Source organism: Plasmodium inui (genome assembly GCF_000524495.1).
Source record: "Plasmodium inui San Antonio 1 unplaced genomic scaffold supercont1.46, whole genome shotgun sequence".
Taxonomy (NCBI): Eukaryota; Apicomplexa; class Aconoidasida; order Haemosporida; family Plasmodiidae; genus Plasmodium; species Plasmodium inui.
Genome location: NW_008481880.1, coordinates 7,711 through 26,892, shown reverse-complemented (window position 1 = coordinate 26,892; position 19,182 = coordinate 7,711). Strand labels below are relative to the sequence as shown.

The 19,182-nt window shown below is 42.6% G+C and overlaps 4 protein-coding genes across 4 annotated transcripts; 1 reads left to right on the top strand and 3 right to left on the bottom strand.

The window, feature by feature from the left end:
• Positions 1–1,695: 1,695 nt before the first annotated feature.
• Positions 1,696–4,240, bottom strand: C922_05217 (hypothetical protein; the record flags this gene model as incomplete). Its single annotated transcript, XM_008820789.1, has 2 exons — positions 1,696–1,814; positions 2,869–4,240. 2 exons carry the CDS (start codon positions 4,238–4,240, stop codon positions 1,696–1,698), a joined length of 1,491 nt encoding a protein of 496 aa, XP_008819011.1.
• A 2,834-nt stretch (positions 4,241–7,074) lies between these two features.
• On the bottom strand, positions 7,075–8,900 carry C922_05216 (hypothetical protein; the record flags this gene model as incomplete). The annotated part of the gene is made up of 4 exons (XM_008820788.1): positions 7,075–7,194; positions 7,353–7,487; positions 7,673–7,719; positions 8,711–8,900. The coding sequence occupies 4 exons, from the start codon at positions 8,898–8,900 to the stop codon at positions 7,075–7,077; spliced, it is 492 nt and encodes a 163-aa protein (XP_008819010.1).
• A 449-nt stretch (positions 8,901–9,349) lies between these two features.
• Positions 9,350–9,544, bottom strand: C922_05215 (hypothetical protein; the record flags this gene model as incomplete). The annotated part of the gene is made up of 1 exon (XM_008820787.1): positions 9,350–9,544. The coding sequence occupies one exon, from the start codon at positions 9,542–9,544 to the stop codon at positions 9,350–9,352; it is 195 nt and encodes a 64-aa protein (XP_008819009.1).
• A 7,592-nt stretch (positions 9,545–17,136) lies between these two features.
• On the top strand, positions 17,137–17,471 carry C922_05214 (hypothetical protein; the record flags this gene model as incomplete). The annotated part of the gene is made up of 1 exon (XM_008820786.1): positions 17,137–17,471. A coding segment is annotated over one exon (333 nt), but the record flags the coding sequence as incomplete, so codon positions are not given.
• Between the last annotated feature and the right edge of the window lie 1,711 nt (positions 17,472–19,182).

Here is a 19,182-nt window from a genome sequence, read left to right as displayed (position 1 = left end):
AGAACGTGATCCAGCAATAGTTACAGATATGTACATACATATATAAATGGATCCATATACTTATTAGGATTTTCTATTGTTCCAACAGAAAATTACCAGTCTCTGTGTAAAATAAAGACAAGAGGGTTCGTAGTATTAATCAACATTTTGTACCTTGATATCAGTGCTTATCACAATATGATAAATTCCTCTATGCATCATAGCTAATATGATAAAGGATGCGATAATTTATAACAGCAAGGGTCGTAATTCTTTGTCTGCAGTAATAGTTATATTCATCTCTGTTTTCCCTATGCCTCTTACCTCAAGACAAAAGATAATTAGGGCAAAGTAATCTGTACCTATAAATTGTATAGGGCAAAAATTCTCATACAAGAAAGAAAGAATGATCTTATTATAAACATCTTCCTCTTCTGAATGGTCAGAACACATCTGAAATGTTATATTACAGTCAGCTTTAGTATTGAATCCTATATTATAAATTTATCAAAACGGAAAAAATTTACCAATCGACAGGAATCATTCTGTAATACTATGATTGTTTTAATATGAGAGGATGAAAGATTAATTCCCAAAGTAGGTTGCCTCTACTTACCTAATGACTTGGATATTCTCCGGAAGAATTAACAGATAAAGTAAAAGACCATGAACATACGACTCCTCGGAAGGAAGAGAGTCATTGCAATAACATAGAAAGGAAATATATGTGTAAAGTAAATTATAGAGGGTAGTGTATTATTATTAAGACCTCACCTGATGCATCAATACATTTACAGGTTTGCATTAAATACTGCAACAGATAAAATAGGAGAGAGCCCCACATTTAAGATGACAATACCAGTAATATCTCAAACAGCATATCCCTATACAGCACGATAGTATTAATACATCGCATAAACATGGAATTTCGCGTATGATTCTTGTTTGCAACTACCGCTCTAGCACATTTGCAACTCATGTGGGGTTGTCTGCAAATATATTAGTACAAAATTCCGTTCAGATAGGTGAATATATATAATAATGAGGAACAGTAGAGATAACCCCGAGTACAGAACAGGGCAACGTATGGCGCCTGTTCCCTCCAGGGGGTTGGAAGGAGCTAGACATAAATCCTAAACCGTAAAAGTGATCAGTGGAATCGAGATCCAATAACCTGCAAACTAGCACGCAGACTCCACCCCATAAGGACTAACCTCTAAATCCTTGACTCAGGATTCTGGAAGCAACACGTCGAAGCCCGAAGCCTTAACCGTGAGTCATAAGGCCTAAAAGGTAAACCGTGGACACAGAACCCTAAAGTTTGAACCCTAGATCTAGGGCCTGGAGCCGGTAACGTGAAACCTAAACGGTGAAAGCTAAACCGTGAAAGCTAAACCGTGAAACCTAAACCGTAAAACCTGAACCATAGCCCCTGGAACCCTGGATCCTGGACCTTGAAACATAAACCCTAAAGTATAAGGCGGTAATCAATCGAGCCGTGAGGACTAGAAATAAACCTAGACGCTAAGGCGTACACCTTAGAGCTGGAACCCTATACGCAGGAATCTGAACCCTAAACCAAAACCACGTCCCACGACCCTGAAGCGTGAACCATAGATGTGACATATTAACCAGTAGGGGCTGAACCCAGAACCATAAGCCCTGATCCCTACACCCAAAGGCAAGAACCCCAAAGCTCAGACGCAGCCGTGAACTCTAAACGCTCAAATGTAAACCGTTGACTCTGAACGATGAATCGTGAACGTTGAAGAGTGGACCATAAAACCTGAACACGAGAGCATAGAGCGTGGCTCCTGAATCCTGAACGGTGGAGCCTGGGAGTGTAAGGCCTGAAGTCTGAAACATGGACCCCTAACCCTGAAACCCGTAAATCGTAAACCCTACCCAATAAACCCTAAGCGTAACCGTGAGCCATGAGCAATAAACCGTGGACCCTAAACCCTGAAGCCTAAACGGTAAGCAGGGAAGATTGGAACGTGAAGCCCCGGATGTGAACACTAAGCGCTAAACCGTAGGGGGTAAACAATGGAAGAGAGACAAGGAACCCTAAACCATAATCCCTGAATCCGGACATCTAGACCCTGAACCCGAAACCATAGGACGTGAAGCGGACGGCAGGTCTAACACGTGAAGACATGGGTCTAACTCATGAACCGGACCCCCCGAATCCTACATCACCATACATGAAACCGCACTCCCCAATCCTGACCAACCAACCCTGAAACCTGAACCCTGGACACTAAAAGCTCAGCTCTAAAGGATGAAGACTAAACCTGAAGACTGAACGCAATAGCATAAATCCTAGACGTACCGGTCAGTCCCTAAGCGACGATCTTGACTGCAAACCATAAACCCGGAGGGGAAACTTCTAACGAAAGGATCCTTAACCCTAAGACTAAGGCGTAGACGGTAAATTCAAAGACTCCAACTCCCAACACCAATCCTCGCATTCGCAGTTATTAAGAAAGATTTGGGCACCCCAGAGACACAAATTACGATCCACCTGCCAGGGAAGCCCAATGGTTGCCCACTATCCCGCTATAACCCCGGACTCCGCAAGAATCGGTAATAGATACCGCAATTCGGCCCTTCCCCCCAAGTCCTCTCGTTCCTGGAATTGGTAGTCCTTAAGGCCGCTGTGTAACGTTGTCCACGGGGTGTAGCGCGGCGCTTATGCAGGGGCTCATCGCAATTGTCCGATTTCTCTGGGACTCCCATATGACCCAAGAATCCTTGTTCTTCATAGCACCCCATAAGCTACAGCTGTCCCTCCCCGCACCGGCGTAATCCGTTGCCGTGTTCCTTTCTTTCTTGGCGCGCCAAAAATCCTATATATACCAAATATAGCACATAGTGCTAACACTGTACCTATGATACCGCCAGTTGCAGAATCAACCCAGCTGGACGTGGCGATTTCCGCACTCCCCTTCTCTGGTTTCTGGGTTATCTTCGGTTCCCCCTTCTCCAACATGGCAATCTTTTCCTTCGTTCCCATGTTTTTCTCGGCCTTCCCTTCCGACTGGGATGCCGCTCCTTCAGGTACGTCATTTGTTCTTTCCGCAGTTTGCCCAATGTTTTCCCCCTGTCTCTGGCCTCTACCCGCCTGCTCGGTATGGGTCCCCCCTTGGGGGGCCTTTTCCCCTGTTGCGCCTTTACCAGGATCCCCTGATCCCTGGGATGCATTGCTGGCCAGTTGGGATTGCTCTCCTGTCCTGGGGGAGTCTTCGGAGGATGATACATTCGGGGTTTCATCAGAGGTAGGCTGAGAATCTTTGATGTCCTGCTCCTTGTTGGTGGTTGGAGAGATGTCGAGGCCCGGCGAGGGGCTGGGGGGCTTGGGTGTTTGTTTTGGTAATAATAACCCAAAATCCTCCTCCCTGACCCAGATGCTGCTGGAGACGTCCCCCGAGCTGTTGGATGCGCATTGTATCCTACCTTCTTTGATATTGCAATATAAGGACTTCCTCTGGCTCCCTCTCCTGCCTGTCCTTATCCAGCCCCCTACCCTCAGGGCTTTGCATCCAGGACATACTCTCCTCAAGGCGCTAGCAATGGTAATTATTAAACTGCTTGCTGGGGTTCCACATCCTTGATACTTATCGGTACTACTGCATCCCCCTTTAGACCAAGGTGCCTGTTCCGTTTCGGGTTCCATCATATACTTTTGCCATAAGTCATTGGGCTGGGCTAACATCTCATGGACTGGAGAACAGATATCCTGATGTGAATTATTTCCTAGGTGGTGTCTGGTTCCCTGTTGATATATGCCTTTTATGACACATGCACAAATCATCAATAACATCTGTCCCTTGGGGCTATCATCCCAACTGGTACTCTCCGTCCCCTCGAGTACCTGATTCCACTCTGGGCTTCGCCACAAGTGACTCCCCGCTTCTTCCTTTGTCTCGCTTGCCTTTAGATTTTTCTCCACTTGCCTATATACTGTATTGACCAGATCCTTCCAATTGACGCCTCCCTGATCATGATTGTATTGTAGACCCGTTTCATGCTGGTCCTTCAAGTCGCTATTCCATTTAGGGAAACTTCCTTGATGGTTTGTTCGATTGAACCACTCTCGTAAACCAGCCCATCTACTCCTTCCACCCCCACGGCTCATATTATAACAGAACCTGTTCATATTCCCCGGATTACACCCGTTCCGTCCCGTTGGTGGTTCCGGGCTTCCTTCTACCCTGCTCCTTGCCCATGCCATCAATCTCGGCCACTGGTCGTTAGACATTCTTCGGACTGCCTCCCTATCGTTAGCCTCCAGAAGTTCCCTGTTCCTTTTAGAATATCCCGTAACTTTATCAATTATCCTCAGTTTGTCGCCCCTACCACTTTTGATCCTTTTCCGGTAAGTCGCTGGAACTCCGCCCTCGGGTTTCTGGTTCAGGGCCGCTTGCCGATGTACACTCGATCAGTGGCTCGCCTGATCTTGGTGTCTCTTCGTTTTGTTGTTCTGGCTTTTCGCGTCCCTCGCTACTTGGATTCTCCCTTCAGTCCGTTTCCTGTCCCTCCTCGGTTTCCCCCCCTTTCCCTCCTTGATCCCTTCCCTGCAAACCATTTCCTCCCCTCCCCTCACGGCTGTATGTCTCCTTGGGGACTGTACCCTCCCTTCTGCCGCTGGAGTTTTGTGGTGGGGCCTCGTCATTCTCCTTTCCCCGCGCCGATTCAGTACGGGATTCCTATACCACGGTCATGTATCTCGTCTGCTAGGCCCCTCATAGGTTTCCCGGAGCCCCCCCCCCTGACATTATTCTTCCCTTCCCTTTCCACCCTATTCTCACTCCCCTTCCTCACTCAATCCTTCGTCACTTTTCTCCTCCCAATCCTAACTGAATCTTTGCGCTCCTTCGGCCATCCCCTTTACTCCCTCTACACTCTCTTCCCCCCAAGTTCCGCGCCCAGCCTCTGACTATCCTGATCATACTCCTTCCCCTTGCATGTAACTTCTCCCTTCCTAAATTCTATCCTCCTCTCCGCCCTATTTCCCGGTCTTTCCTCTACTTGCTGTTCTTAGGGGGGGGGGCCTTCGCTCCCCTTCACTTTTATCCCCCCAGTCACTTCATCCTGCTGTCCTGGCCTAGGACCCTTTTAGCTTATGCTTGGGTTCTCGTGCTCCCTGTCCTCTTGGTCTTACGCTACTCCAGTGGCAGCTATAGATATGCTCGACCTCTTGGGTCTTCTTGGACGCTTCTCCCCTCTCTGAAGGGAGGTCCCGCGAATGGTCCAGCTTCTAATACCCTGTTATCCCCCTCCCGGTAACGGCCGAAATATCTTCCCTTTGTCGCATAAGGGCCCCCTTCCGATGTTGTCGGGGGGGGGACTCCCATAGGGGGCGTCTTTTCCAGTTCATGCAATGACACAAATTCGAGCTTCCTCCCTCCATTTGGTTGCACGATCATACTTCGGTCACCCCCCCGGAAGTTGTATAAGTGGGTCCTTTATTCCCCCTCCTTCAGAAATTCATACTTCAGCTTAACCTGCCCTTCGTCGGCTCATATGCTATCTCGCCTGTTTCCTGACCTCTCCGCGTATGCACATTTCCGTTTAACAATTCACTTATAAGACGCCGGTTGCTACGGATAGTTTCTGATTCTGTTGAGTCCGCCTGGTCCCGTATCGGCACTGCAGCCCTCTGCCCCAGAAACTGATGGTCCTGGGGGTCCTTGGGGATGTGTGCACTTTCGCTGCTGTACTTCTACCTTCTGCGGTTCCACGGCCCCCTCAACCCTCCTTAGCTTGTGCCTGCTCCCAGGAGAGGCTGCATCATGTTGTTTTGGTTTTGCTGGACTCCCAAGTTTCAGTGTTCCCGTGGGCTCTGATTCCCTCCTCCATGCTTGCTTTGGGTTTATCCCTATTTCTTTTACGCACATACACCCAGACCGTCCCCATATGGATCTTATGCACCTTATCGTCCCCCGGTACACCCTCCTCGCAACCTGCAGTGTTTTTCCTACCTCTTCCCTGGTTACGCGTCCGGAGCCCTTTGAGTGTCCTAGGCTCTGTTTTTGTTTTGCCTTTCTGTTGTCTCGTTAGTTCCTGTTGTTGGAAGTGCATACTTCCTTGCCCCTGATGACTTGCCGAAATTGAGATCAGGCGTCCCTTTTATCATACCACAGGTTACGCTGGCGTCCTTTCCCTATTGTGTGGGCCTGTGGTTGTCGACCCTACTCCGTTCATCTCGCGCGATGTCTGAGGGGTTTTCCCCTTTCTTCGTTGCTTAATAGAAATCTACTCAATTGTAGAAACTTCTCCAATCCCCTTACACGGCCCCTCTTAGTGCTGAATGTTAGGTCACCTCCTTTTGTTTCCATATCCCCTTCCCCCTGACGTTGGCCTGTGTCTGCTGTTTGTCGGGATCATTCGAACCTGTTTTCATCTTACTCCTCGCCCCTTCCTCAGGATTATACTCTACATGTCATTCCTCTTTTGTTTCCGACGCAGGCCTTATAGACTGCACAAAGGTCCCACTGCTTATGGGTGTTTGATCTCATACGGCGCCGTCTATTCCCCCCTTGGTCTTACTTCCTTCGATCCTAGGCCTCCTCGGGTTCCTTTGGGTACTGCTGGGATTTCTCCGACCTAGAATCGTTTCTACTTCTATGCTCCAATTGTTTAATCCCTGGACTTATCCTGGAAACCGCTTATTGGTCTTCGGCGTTTTCCTCCCGTCTCCTCCTGCTCCTTCTCTTGTACGGCCACAGACTCCCTACGTTCTTGAAATTCTTTTCCTTAAGGTTCTGCTTAGACCTTCGGCCCGGCCACGTTTAGGCACTAATATCTGTTTTATGTATAGCGCTATACCCGGCTCCAATTATTCCAGGGGGGGCTACCTCAGATACTATTTCCACAGCTCATAGTCTTAACTTGCATATCGTTTCTCAGTGCTCCGCCCTTTCTTATATTGGGTCTGCTACTCCTTTCCTGCCAGACGCCCCACGGGCTAAGATTCGTGGTGGGATCCCCTATGGGATGCCTTATGTTTGGAATCCTTCGGTGTCCTTATTTCTTGCGCCATGTGATTAACGCCGGTCTGATTCTCGGCCCCTGCTAGGTTTTGAGTCTTCCTCACTTTTTCCTTGGATGTTGACGATTCACGAACTTTTTAACTTGGGTAGCGTTCCTTGCCCCATGGTATATCTTCCTTGTTGTTCGGTACGGAATTCCTGGCTCACGGATACTGATCTCCTGTGGCGCGCGGATTTCGGCATAGTATTCATAGCTTTACTGAATTCATACTTGGTTCGTGGGAGGAGTCATCTTCCACATATTTTATATCATGTTATGACCTTCCTCTCCCGTTTTGTTATTGTTGTCCTCCGCAGGCTCATTGTCCCTTCCATTACGTTTTCCGGCTGTCTCTTTCGCCTGTACTCCCCCTTCGGAGTGCCTGTGTTTCTGGGGGTACTTATTTCTTCTTGGGAGTTTTGCTTCCGCCTTGTTTTGTCCTGTCGAAACCGAAACACTGCCTCATAAGGTCTCTTGTGAGTCGGAGTTTTGTCAGTCAGAAATTATTTAATCTTTATGCGGGAGCTTGCTGGTACTCTAGCCTAGATCTTACCTCGCCAGTAGGCCTCCTTTCTTTTTGGTTTGGGGTCCCTACTGTCATTGCCTGAAACTTCTAAATATATTAGACGTCAAAAAACGATCTGCGTACACTGCTTACCCATTCAGATTCATCCATATCCTCCCCCTTTGGGGCTCTTCGGATCCCTTGGGGGTTGGTGGCGGGTGGCGCCCCATACGCCCGGAGGAGCTCTCTGTACTTTTTGTTCCTTTTTCCATTGCCAGTTTCCCCAGCGGTCGGTACTTTATATAGACGCAGGCATAGCCGCCTGTCTCTATTGAGTCTTTTCACTCACCTGTTTTTTGCATGTGGTACCATCAGGTTATCTCAATGGCCGCGGCTCCTGACTTATTACTCTGGTGTGTGCTATTTCCAAGGCTATGGTTGGGGACGCTATGCCGTAGGCGGTTGATCTTCAGTCATCCTCCAGATCCATTAAACATCTTGTCCTGTTACTCGCCACCGACCATATTGTTCCTGGAGTACTTTCATGTACCCGTGTCTTCTCCTGTTTTGTCCCCTTTTATTCGGGATTTCTTACTTCTACCTCTGGCTTGGCTTCCCTTTTGACTTCACCGGTTCTGCTTCATATATATGACTCCACTCCATATTCCTCCAGCTGTTTCGTAGAATTGGAATTTGTGGTGTAACTTAAGAATTGTAGACTCCTGTACTCTCTCTCTGTGTCTTTGTCTGTTAGTATTTATTTCCCCGGTGTCCATTTTTACCATTCCTTAACTATTCCCAGTGTAATAGTTTAGGAATTCTCCCTTTATAGGGTCCTATTTCCTTATTCTTCACGTTAGCCAAAATCTGACTTGATCCTGTTGTTCTCTTTTTGGAATTTTCATGTCTCCTATCCGTCCTTAGGGTTGACTGTATCTAGCCTTTAATTTATGGCCACTTTATAACATTAAGTTTTCTATCTTCCCAAACATTATTGTTGGCCTCTTACCTGTATATTCGAGTATTCTCCCCGATTCTCTATATTTCCGTTGGCTTGTTCACTAATTGGTTTTCAAACATTTGCCTTCCCCCTTACTCCTCGTTTCTTCCTTTCTTTTTAAAAACGGTTCTGAGTCCTGATTCCTATCACGTCCTTAGGTGCCTCCTTAAATTTTTCCTACTGCGCCCAACCCAGGGAGTTGTCCCTTCTACTTTCCCTTATATCGCTGTTTCTTGGGAGGTAGACACTTTCCTTTGCTCTTCTCGTCCTTAGTATTACTCGGCTCCTCACTTTTATAGTTTGCTTGGTTGGAGCCTTCGTTTGATTTTTAGGGATGATCCTGTATTTAAACGTTCCCTTGTTCTCTACCCTACCTTCCATCCTGGTTTGAAGATGCCAAATGTTACAGTTTACAAGTTTCATCGCACTTAGGCTTCATAACCCCTGGGGTGGGGATTTTCGCATTTCTCTCTCCTGTGTTTAATATTACTCAAATGAAGGGTCTTGTTGGATAATTGATGCTTTCTTAAACTATTGTTCTCCTATGTGCTGTTGTCACTGATGTTTTGCGGGCGTTTACTTCTATGGGGTCTGGTTTTTTGCATAGTGTTCTTGATTCTCCAATTTTATATTCTCCGATACATTTCTAGTGCTTATAAGACGTCTCTTGCGGATTAGTCGAGTTGCAGAATTACATAGATATGCATTCGTGCATAGCTAATCATGACTTGTTAGGCGGCTTGCTTATTCAGGTTGTATGAGTCCTCTCAGAAGTGTTGCTATTTGGGGTTTCCGGTATGAAGAATTAGCTGGGATCTCTTAAAACATACCTATAGAATCCCTCTGTTTGCTATTGGGTTCTTCCTTCTGAGTCCTAGGGTGCTGTCCCAAAAGGGTATCCACAATAAATTTTTGGGTTGGAGTGGCACCCTGCTTGTCGCTCCCTCCTCTATGTTTCTCCTCTGTTGTCTGCAGGGACTCTGGCTGCTTTCGGCGTCCAAAACTCCTGAGAAACCTTCATTCATTTGTGTCTCTGGATTTGTGCTAGATTCATAGTCTGCTGCTCCTCTTTTCTTTGCAGTTCAAGGCATTTTCTCTGACTTAAAGTTCGCTCGCTAGTCCGCTGACTATCCCTGTGGATTGGTCACTTGAACCACCACTTATCCATTCTATGACTTCTTACTAGGTTTCATTGTTTTCCACTTGTACTCCATCGCTTAGCTTTCTTAGCTTTTCTTTCGGTTTCATATTCTGGATACCACTTGTAAATATTACCTGTCTGGCTGCCAATTGGGGGACGAAATCGCTTCCGAATTATCTGGATTTCCTTGACCTCCGTGTTGGAGTCTTCCTTATTGAAATTTTCGATTCCTGAATGACCTTATTCTAATGGACTCCCTTGGGTGCCGCCTGTTTCCCCATTTCTCGGTCCCTCGTAACCTTGATCCTCGATTCCTGCGTATCAACTGCTGAGTTCTGCCTTACTAATTCTGGAGTAAGCACTGAGGGGTTGATTCGGTACGGCATACTCCCTTTCATTCCTTGAACTCTAGGACACTTGCTTCCTGGAATTGGATCATACGCTTATATTTCTTCCCCCTAGGTGTCCTTCCTTTTATGACATAACATCCTTCTCTTGTCATTTTTGTAGATTTTAGGCATTGACCGAATGGTTCTTTGATTAGTTATGTACTTCCTAGGTCACTGTGTTCATTGATCTTCTGATGCTTCAGCATTTTCTGGGTAGTCTGTGGAATAATTCCAATTTTTCCTTCCCTCATTGTTTCCTGTCATGTGTGCCCGCATTGTCTGTGGGTTGTGGTACTTACTATTATGGGCTGCCTACTCCTATTTCTTATATACCTCTGCTTCCTTCTAATATTTCAGTCTCTCTGGTGAGTTACTTGACTTTCCTGTTCCAGTTGGTTGTTTGTTTCGGCTGTATGGGCAAGGGCTAGTACCTACTTCGTCTGACATGCCCTTCTACATGCCCTGGGTGAAAGGAATACTGAACATTAGCTTCACTATTCCCATCATACACTGGCATGTACTTTGGTTCTCCCTTGGGTGTTTGTGTGCTGAGTCATTCTTGGGTTCAACTTTTACTTACCTACATCTTAGAACTTCTTGTCCGTTTTGGGAAGTTATGTAGGGCTTCCTCAATTGACTCGTCGATTCAGAATCCCCCTCTTAAGTGTTTATTCTTATCCTTGTAAAGGATTGCAAACGTATTTTTATGAGGATTCACTATTCCTTCAACTCTACTGATTCCCGCTGCTATTAGTTTCCTTCTTTACACTATTGAGGCTATATGCCAATAATTCGACTTCGTGCCTGCTCGTTGTGTTGTTTGATTTTCCTTCTCCTCAGTTTGACCTTTTCTTGATCCTCTCCTGTCTTAATAAGGGGACTGCAAATACCTCTACTACTAATTTAACGGGATATTCACTTCCCTTTGGCGTGAGCCTCTAATGACTGGTTTTCCCTTGACCCGGGTTTAGACCTGAATTGACCCCCCCCTATAATTCATCATGCCGCCCATATGACTTAATTCATATTTTACCTTAGTAGCGGTTTATTTATTTAATCGGGATTTACTTATTTAATCGGGGTCTACTTATTTAATCGGGGTCTACTTATTTAATCGGGGTCTACTTATTTAATCGGGGTTTGCTTTTTCTGTAGAGTGTCCCTTCCGCCCCCTTCGGTTATTGGCCTCCCTTGAGGTTCCTTCGTGCTCCTTCGTGGAATATATATTTTTAATTTGGAAGATGAGGTAAAACCCCTTTAAAGGGATTTCTGTCATCCTTTGCCCACGCCCTGGGGTTTCGGAAGATTCTTTCTGTTATGACTGGAATCAATATGTGATATGCATCCTTTAAATGACATCAGCCAATTAGTCCTGGTCTACTTAGGTGTCTACTCTGTCGTAATCAATTATTCCTCTTATTTTTTAGTTTTCCTGAGTTAGGGGGGTTTCGTCATCTTACTACTAGATCGTCTTGTAGATCACTCTCATAGCTGTTGTCTAGATCTGGCTACTTTTTTCCGTTGGAGTTTTCTTGGAAGGTACTTCTGCTCATCATAACATCTAAATGTTCTTACTACGACCCTCCACCTTCCCATGGGTAAACTTCCTGGTACTTTGGAATATCCTCAGAAGAACCAATAGTCACTTATATATTGTTATTCAAATAGACACTCCCACATTTCAGTTAAATTAATTGCGACTAGGGAGGCCTGTCTCTTATTCTTACGATAACCTCCTCTATACATTATTCCTAGACTAGATTACTGTTCTCCCTTTTTACATCAGCTCTAATCTGAGTGTGCATATAATCCACTCCATATCTTGGCGGATTATCCCTACTACTACCGTGGATCTGTCCTTTCCTTGCCTGTATATCCTTCATGACGCAGTCGTCAGGAATTTTATTGGGATCAGATAACTCTGTTCATTATTATAAATAATTTATTATATCCCTTTGCCTCTTTTACATATCTGATAATACTCAGTCTTCTCAAATTTGGGCTTCATTGAGAGGTAACACCTCAACTATAATCGTAGTTATCACAAATGATTATTATATTAGAGTCTTCGGCTACGGTAGGATGCATATCATTTAACTAATGACAGAAATAGATTGCTTCGGACTCTTAGTAATCCTTGTTTAATTAGTGATATATTCTTGTCGTCATGAATTTTCTCCTCAACTCCCCCTAATTATATTATAAAATCTTAACATACTGAGTAAATAAGCCACAGGTTCCCCTTTACCTTACTGTGTTTTCCTTCTGCTTAACCAATAATTTCTAATATAGGCAACACTTAGCATATTTCTGTTGCTCATTCAATTCATAAATCCTATAATTATTATGGCTGTATTTAGCTATTCTAATCATCGCTCACACATTCCTATATATAAAATATTCAATATAAAGATTTTGCTTAATCATACTCACTAATTAATATATAGACACGTTATAGTGGCTTGGATCATTATGATTTTTCCCATATTCTTATCATGAGTATCTTCTGTTGTTATGATTTATAAAATTGAGGCAAGTATGTCATAGATAAGATTTGTTATATCCCTGACTACACTACCAGTTGATAAATATACATATGGATTAAGGGAGCCGCTCATACATTACTCAATAATTTATATGACTGGGGTATTCGCCCGTTCGATTATCTTTTTTTGTGGATTATAGACCGAGGTTACACTGCTAAGGTTATTAACTTAATCATTGGACTCCTCTGATTGTGTGTCACGTTGGTTATACACTCATGTTCTGTGATTTAGGGGATATCAAGAAAGGACATTTGGATGATACGGTTTGTTATTTAACAATTTCATAATCTTAGTAAAGAATGAGCTGTATCTATGGCCTACTATATTTAACCTCTGGAGGCCGAAGTAATATATTGATTACTGTATTATATTCTCTTTCGTTTTTGGTTTGGAACTTGTCTTGTAACAGCTCTTATAAATATATTGCACCATAATATATCAGATATAATAATATAGACACTTATACGCAAGTAATTATATTATTCCTTATGACGACAGCTCCTAATACGCATCTGGCTATCGGATATATATTAGGTTTTCTCTTACCACTGTTTGAGAAAAGGATGTATAATCTCAGATATTCTCGTTCTGGATTTGACTACTTCAGTTATTAGCCAAAGTAGATAATTGAATAAAAAAATATATGGAAATAATACAAAGTTTGATTATACTCATAATAGTATTTAGGGTTCCTGTAATATTAGCTTCTGTCTTGCAATTAATTGTCTACGAATAAACAGGCAGCGATCAACATACTCATTAGAAGACTGTTAAAAGTTTAAATCACGGAAACATAGGTAGTGTAGAGATGAAATAGGTGAATAATCATTCTATAACATCTGGTGAAAATAAGTAAGAGACGTATAGGTCCTCATAATGTTCTTACATTGTTTCCCCAGCTTAATCCATAAATACGTTACCTATTAAAAATAGGATATATCTCTTATGATTATAAATTCTGGATAAAGAAGAATATTGTCAATACATTCATTACACGCCGTATGAACCAACTCTCGAAGCCATAAATTTTATAATAAGGTTAAAATTTGCATATTGCTGATGTCGACTTGTATTTGGACGAAGGGATAAACTCGGGATATTGCATACTGTTAGGCGGCCAGTTAAAATTTTCCCCTGTTGTAATGTCATAGCTATATATATTAGGGCATTCATTATGAGCACATCATAACGGAGGATATGATGCCTGTTAGATTTCAGAATCCACCTTATAGTAACTTTGAAGTATAAGACAAGATAAAACTCATGAAGCGTACGACAGGACTTCACGTGTATAGCTGTTAACAATGCACACAAATATGGAAGCCGAGTCAACTTATCCCTTATCCTTAAATTCTGGTGTTCATTGCGATCTCACTAGTTGCATATTCTATCCTTTAAGAATATCTGTACCCTGCGGGAAGGGAACAAAAAATTTGGAATTATGGGGAAGACAGCGTATTTGCAGATATATTTCAGTGGATGCCTAGTTCATCTTGATGGAAATTCTCACTTTAAAGTAATATAGTCGCGATTGGCGAATAATTTCAGTCAAATGCGTATGTCATTTGCCAATAATTCTTTAAAAGAACATAGAATCTGGTTACATTAGAATTCCAGCACCTGCCCTAAATGTAGTCTGACTCCTGCAAATGCATTATTCTTCTTCTGCACCTATCTATCGGTGCGCTCAAGGCTTATGTGTAGGATTTGCATGTTTATATGTTCCTGTACATTCCGCCTGTTTTGTTCTTTCTGCTTTCTTCCTTAAGCTTCATTTTATGTAGGAATATTCGTTAATTTCTTGTTCTTTCATTCTGAGTCAAACCCGTCCCTGTTAATATTACATATAATTTTGTTCCTGTGCCGCATTTCTCTTTAACAATATGGGTTATGCGCGATTGGTAAACCGTGAACCTTGGAATTATATATAACACTCCGCCGCAATTTAGCCACACATTAGATGAGTAAAACGGCGGATGATCTGATGGATTCATTTTTAATGAGTCTCCCTACTGCCAAAATAGTTCTATAGATAAGAAGGTGGAGGACTCTTCAAACTTAAGACATTATTTTCATAGCTACTTTGCTCATAATCTGCAAAGGAATAGAAAAAAGTAAAATCAAAGTCATGTGAGTAATGCGATCCAAAGGATTGGAATCCTTATATTCGAAATCAGGGCATTAGATAATATACAGGTAACAGAACAACTTTCATGTCACACCTCTGACCAGTAATGACCCTGGCAGTCAACATAGATATCTTATGATTACGATTTTAGATACAACAAGAAGGGACACCTTTACAATAACCGTAGAGACACCGAGTTTTATAACTCTCCCCGAATCTACATCGGAAAGTGCGTTATATCTTTACAAGAACAAAATATGTTTTAAGGAAGCTTCTAAAACTTCAAAGAAGAAATAAATCTATTTTAAACAGTTATATATTTTCAGGCATAAAATCACAAAGGGTATCATAGGATATTACATACTGGGGCAACAAATAGAGATGTACAGTTTGTAACTCTGGACATAACGCTGAATACAGACAGGAAAAAATTGAGAACACCAATTAATATATGTAAAAAATTTCGTACTTATATGTCTTCCTCGCTAACCGCGGATAATCGCGTGTATTCTGAGACATGAAAGTTGGCAATAAACTCCTCTCTTATTTGATGGCATATTGGGCCAGGTGAACATCCCATCTCATATGTGACTGTAATTGTTTTCTGCCGTTCCTAGTTCCCTTCTTCTGGGTTGATCTCTTCTCTGTTAACATTGCTTTAGGCACTCTTATTTGTTAAGTTACCTTTGTCCTTTTTGGTTCTAGTTTGCTATTTCTCCTTCCCATGTTCGGTTGCTGCTTCTTGACCATGTTTGTTAATATTTTTAAGTCATTTATACGGTTTTACCCTATATATTTCTTCTTCCTCTGAAATTGAGACTTGTGCTCAATGTGGCAGTACCCTCAAGGTATAAACTTCATTTTGGGAATTTGTTCTACTTCCTTTTTTTTCCTCCCGTTCCTAATATGATAACTGCTTTTTATGTTATGGATATTCGTATCCTCCTGTCAAAGATATCCTCGTAACATTAATGTTATCAGCCCCAATAATATTCTAGGGAGGACAATACTTTGCATATATTACTACTTTTAGGATATCGCTTCTCCTCAAGGAGTGCTACGGTAAAAACGTCACAGAATTTGGTAACACTGTGATGTCTTTATAACACATCGGGGATTTTAACCCTTTCAGAAATAGAGCACCGCAAATTAGAAGACATCCGTGCAGTATGAACAATGGTTGTATTCAAATAACGAAGAGTTCAATGTTCTATCCACCTCATAGTAATATTCGGGGCATATACTTCTAACTTCTTATATACTACTCCTGGTATATTCCTACGGTTAATAGAATACTGCCCTCTATATAGAAGCACTTTCCGTATATCCAAACCCTTCAAATAATCCTGCTTTGGAAACATGCATTATCATTGCACAACCGTCCTCTGGGCATAAGTATACTACAGAAAGGTAAGAGGGGTCACCTAATATAGCTCCAGATTATCCATTATTCTTATGCGATTCCACTCTACAGACAACAGGACTCTACAAAATATTACTATAGTTCATCCATTAATACATTGAAATAAGAGTATACTAAGGGAAGTTCAGCAATCTTCCTCATTGAGAATGCCTACAGATCAGCACACTTCAGGCAATATTTTCCGTGGAATATGAATGCCCTTCATAGAATAATGTCCTTCATGTAATGGAGGGGTGAACTCTGAATCCATTGCATAAACTACTACATGGACATCAGTACCCTTCCTATAAGAGCATTATAGGTATATACTGGCGCTGCAGTACCCTTAGAGATGCACATGACTATTCTGCAAAGAGGAATACCCCTGGAAGGCTTCTGCTTTTCAAGTAACGAAACAATAAGCATATCAGTACTTAGCATATATCATTACTACGAGCACATGGGTACGTTCCATACAATGATACTTCAGGATATCCGTACCCTTGACACGAGTGCGCTTCTCAAATAACAGTATTATCCACGTAAGACTATTTTTCAAATAATAGTATTCCATGCACATCATGACTTTTAAAGCAATAATAAACCAGGGATAACAGTGGCTACTCAAACATCGATAGATTATTCATGTTTAGTAATGCTACCACCTCAGTATGGTCATGCTATTTATACTTCACATATGTGGGCCTTCCGATAATAGACAAGAAAGATAAATATCTTCATAATGATTCCACATAGAGAGAGAGAGAAATAGGTCGATCAGAATATTACGGAAGAAAGAATTCTAATAAAGAAGGATGAAATACAGTATAACATATCAGCGATGATGCACCAAGAATGGCACCTTCACAATGATGTGACCTCAGAAGCCTCTTCACAATAATCGAGGCGAAAAAATATCTTCAGAAGGAAGAAACAAGGAAATGTCGGGCAGCTAGCAGGAGAAGAAGAAATCTTCATAAAAAAAATAAAAAACGAAACAGCATCTTTACCATGTCCCGGAGAAGGGGCATCTTCATAGAGAAAATCAGAAAGGAAAGGACATCTCCAAAACGCCGCGAAGGAAGGTACATCATCGTGGAAAAAATTACACACACTAGGAAACATCTTCACAATGCAGCAACAGCAGGAAACAGCAATATAGAGGGGATGACACAAAACAATATATTCAGGCCGCCGCTGCGGAATAGCATCATAAGGAGTGCCGCGGAAAGAAATATCTTCATAAAAAGGAAACCTCGCGGAAGAATATCTTCCGGGTTACATGATAGAAGGAGGAGGCATCTTTATAAAAGAGCCAAAGGGAAAAATATCAGAAATATAGCGCGGTAAGAGAAATTTTCATAGGAGGAATGCAACCCGAGCAAGAATTCTCAAAATGACGTGAAAGGAGAAACCTCCTAAGGCCACCCGAGAATAAAACTATCGTCACGAAAGAAATGAGACTCAAACAGGAATCTTCATAGTGACAAAGCAGAAGGAACCATCTCTATAAGAATGATGAGCGAAAGAATATATTAAAAGTACAACGCGGTAAAGTGAATTTTGTGAAGAAGGATTCCCCACAGGAAAGATACCTCTTGATCGAACACCTAAAAAAAAGAGACTTGAGAAAAATGGAACAGGGAATATCATCCTGAAAAAGATACCAAACAAAGAAAGATCTTCACATTGGCGCAACAAGGAGCATGTAGCTATGTAGAAATGAAAAAGAGGGAAGCATTATTATAGTGACATGCGAAATATAGGAATCCTTAAAGAAATGCCAAACAGAAAGAGAGCATCACACTGTCGCAGCAAAACAGTACACATCACCATGAGGAAACCAAAAAAAAGCGCAATGACTCGAAGGCGAAGCATCTGAAAACTGCAGGAAAAAGAAGGCATCATGAAAACAACACGCGGAAGGAATCGTCATAAGGGGGCAAAAGATAAAGTCATCTTTATAAGAATGTATGGAGAAGTGGTATCTTCATAGGAATGCTGCAGGAAATGTCATCATAAACAAACCCTCCAAAAGGATTTCGTCAAAGCAATGCCGCAGAGAAGTGTATCCTCATGAAGAAGATAAATAGAGAGATATATATAATGGGGCGAAACAGAACAGCACGCGTTCGGCCGATATAACCCATGAAACGACACCCTGAGAAATTGATCCACATGAAACAACCTTAGCAAAGTTAAGACACCTGAGGCCAAAACCGGGAAAAATTACACGATATAGAGGGGCGTGCGCAAAAAATTACGCCACATAAAGGGGCCTGCGCGGAAAATTACGCCACATGAAACCACGTTCGCAGAAATTACGCCACATGGAAGTGCCTTCACAAAATTACCACAGGTGAGACGACGTTCGTGAAGTTACCCCACGTGGGACGACGTCCGCGAAATTAGGCAACATGAGACGGTGCTCGCGAAATTATTCCATGTGAAGCGATGTTCTCAAAATTTGGCCACATGAAGAGGCATATATAAGAAAGAGGCGCAAGGAGAAAATACTCTCATAAAAATGCAGAAATATGGAAAGAACCCTCATGAGAATTATACAACACGAGCGCCCATCGACAGGCACTAGGCAGCATGCGGATTGATATGCAAACAAGTTGCGATATGAATTAATACACTTATAAAAATGCAAAAACATGAGAGAACATACACAGGAAGAATGCGTCGTGCGGGAGAATGCTCGTGAAGATATTCGAAAATCGGAGAACACACTCCCAAAAAGGATGAGCATGAGGACGCATTCACAGAAATAAAGTAACTATGAGACAAGCCATCTAGACCCGACGGCCCACCATTTCACGCTATTCCCCATTGGATCTGCATATCTCTATTATATTGCACTTATAGGAGTTTCAACGGAAAGGCATGAAATTATTTAGACGCTATAGCACCCCCTTCCAATGGTATGCAATATACAATTAAAGTCCAATATGAAATTATAACTCATATTATACCAGTTTAAATTCAACAATCCATTACTTCCCTTATATATGCATAGATAAAACACGTCATGAGTAATCGTGTAATTCTAGG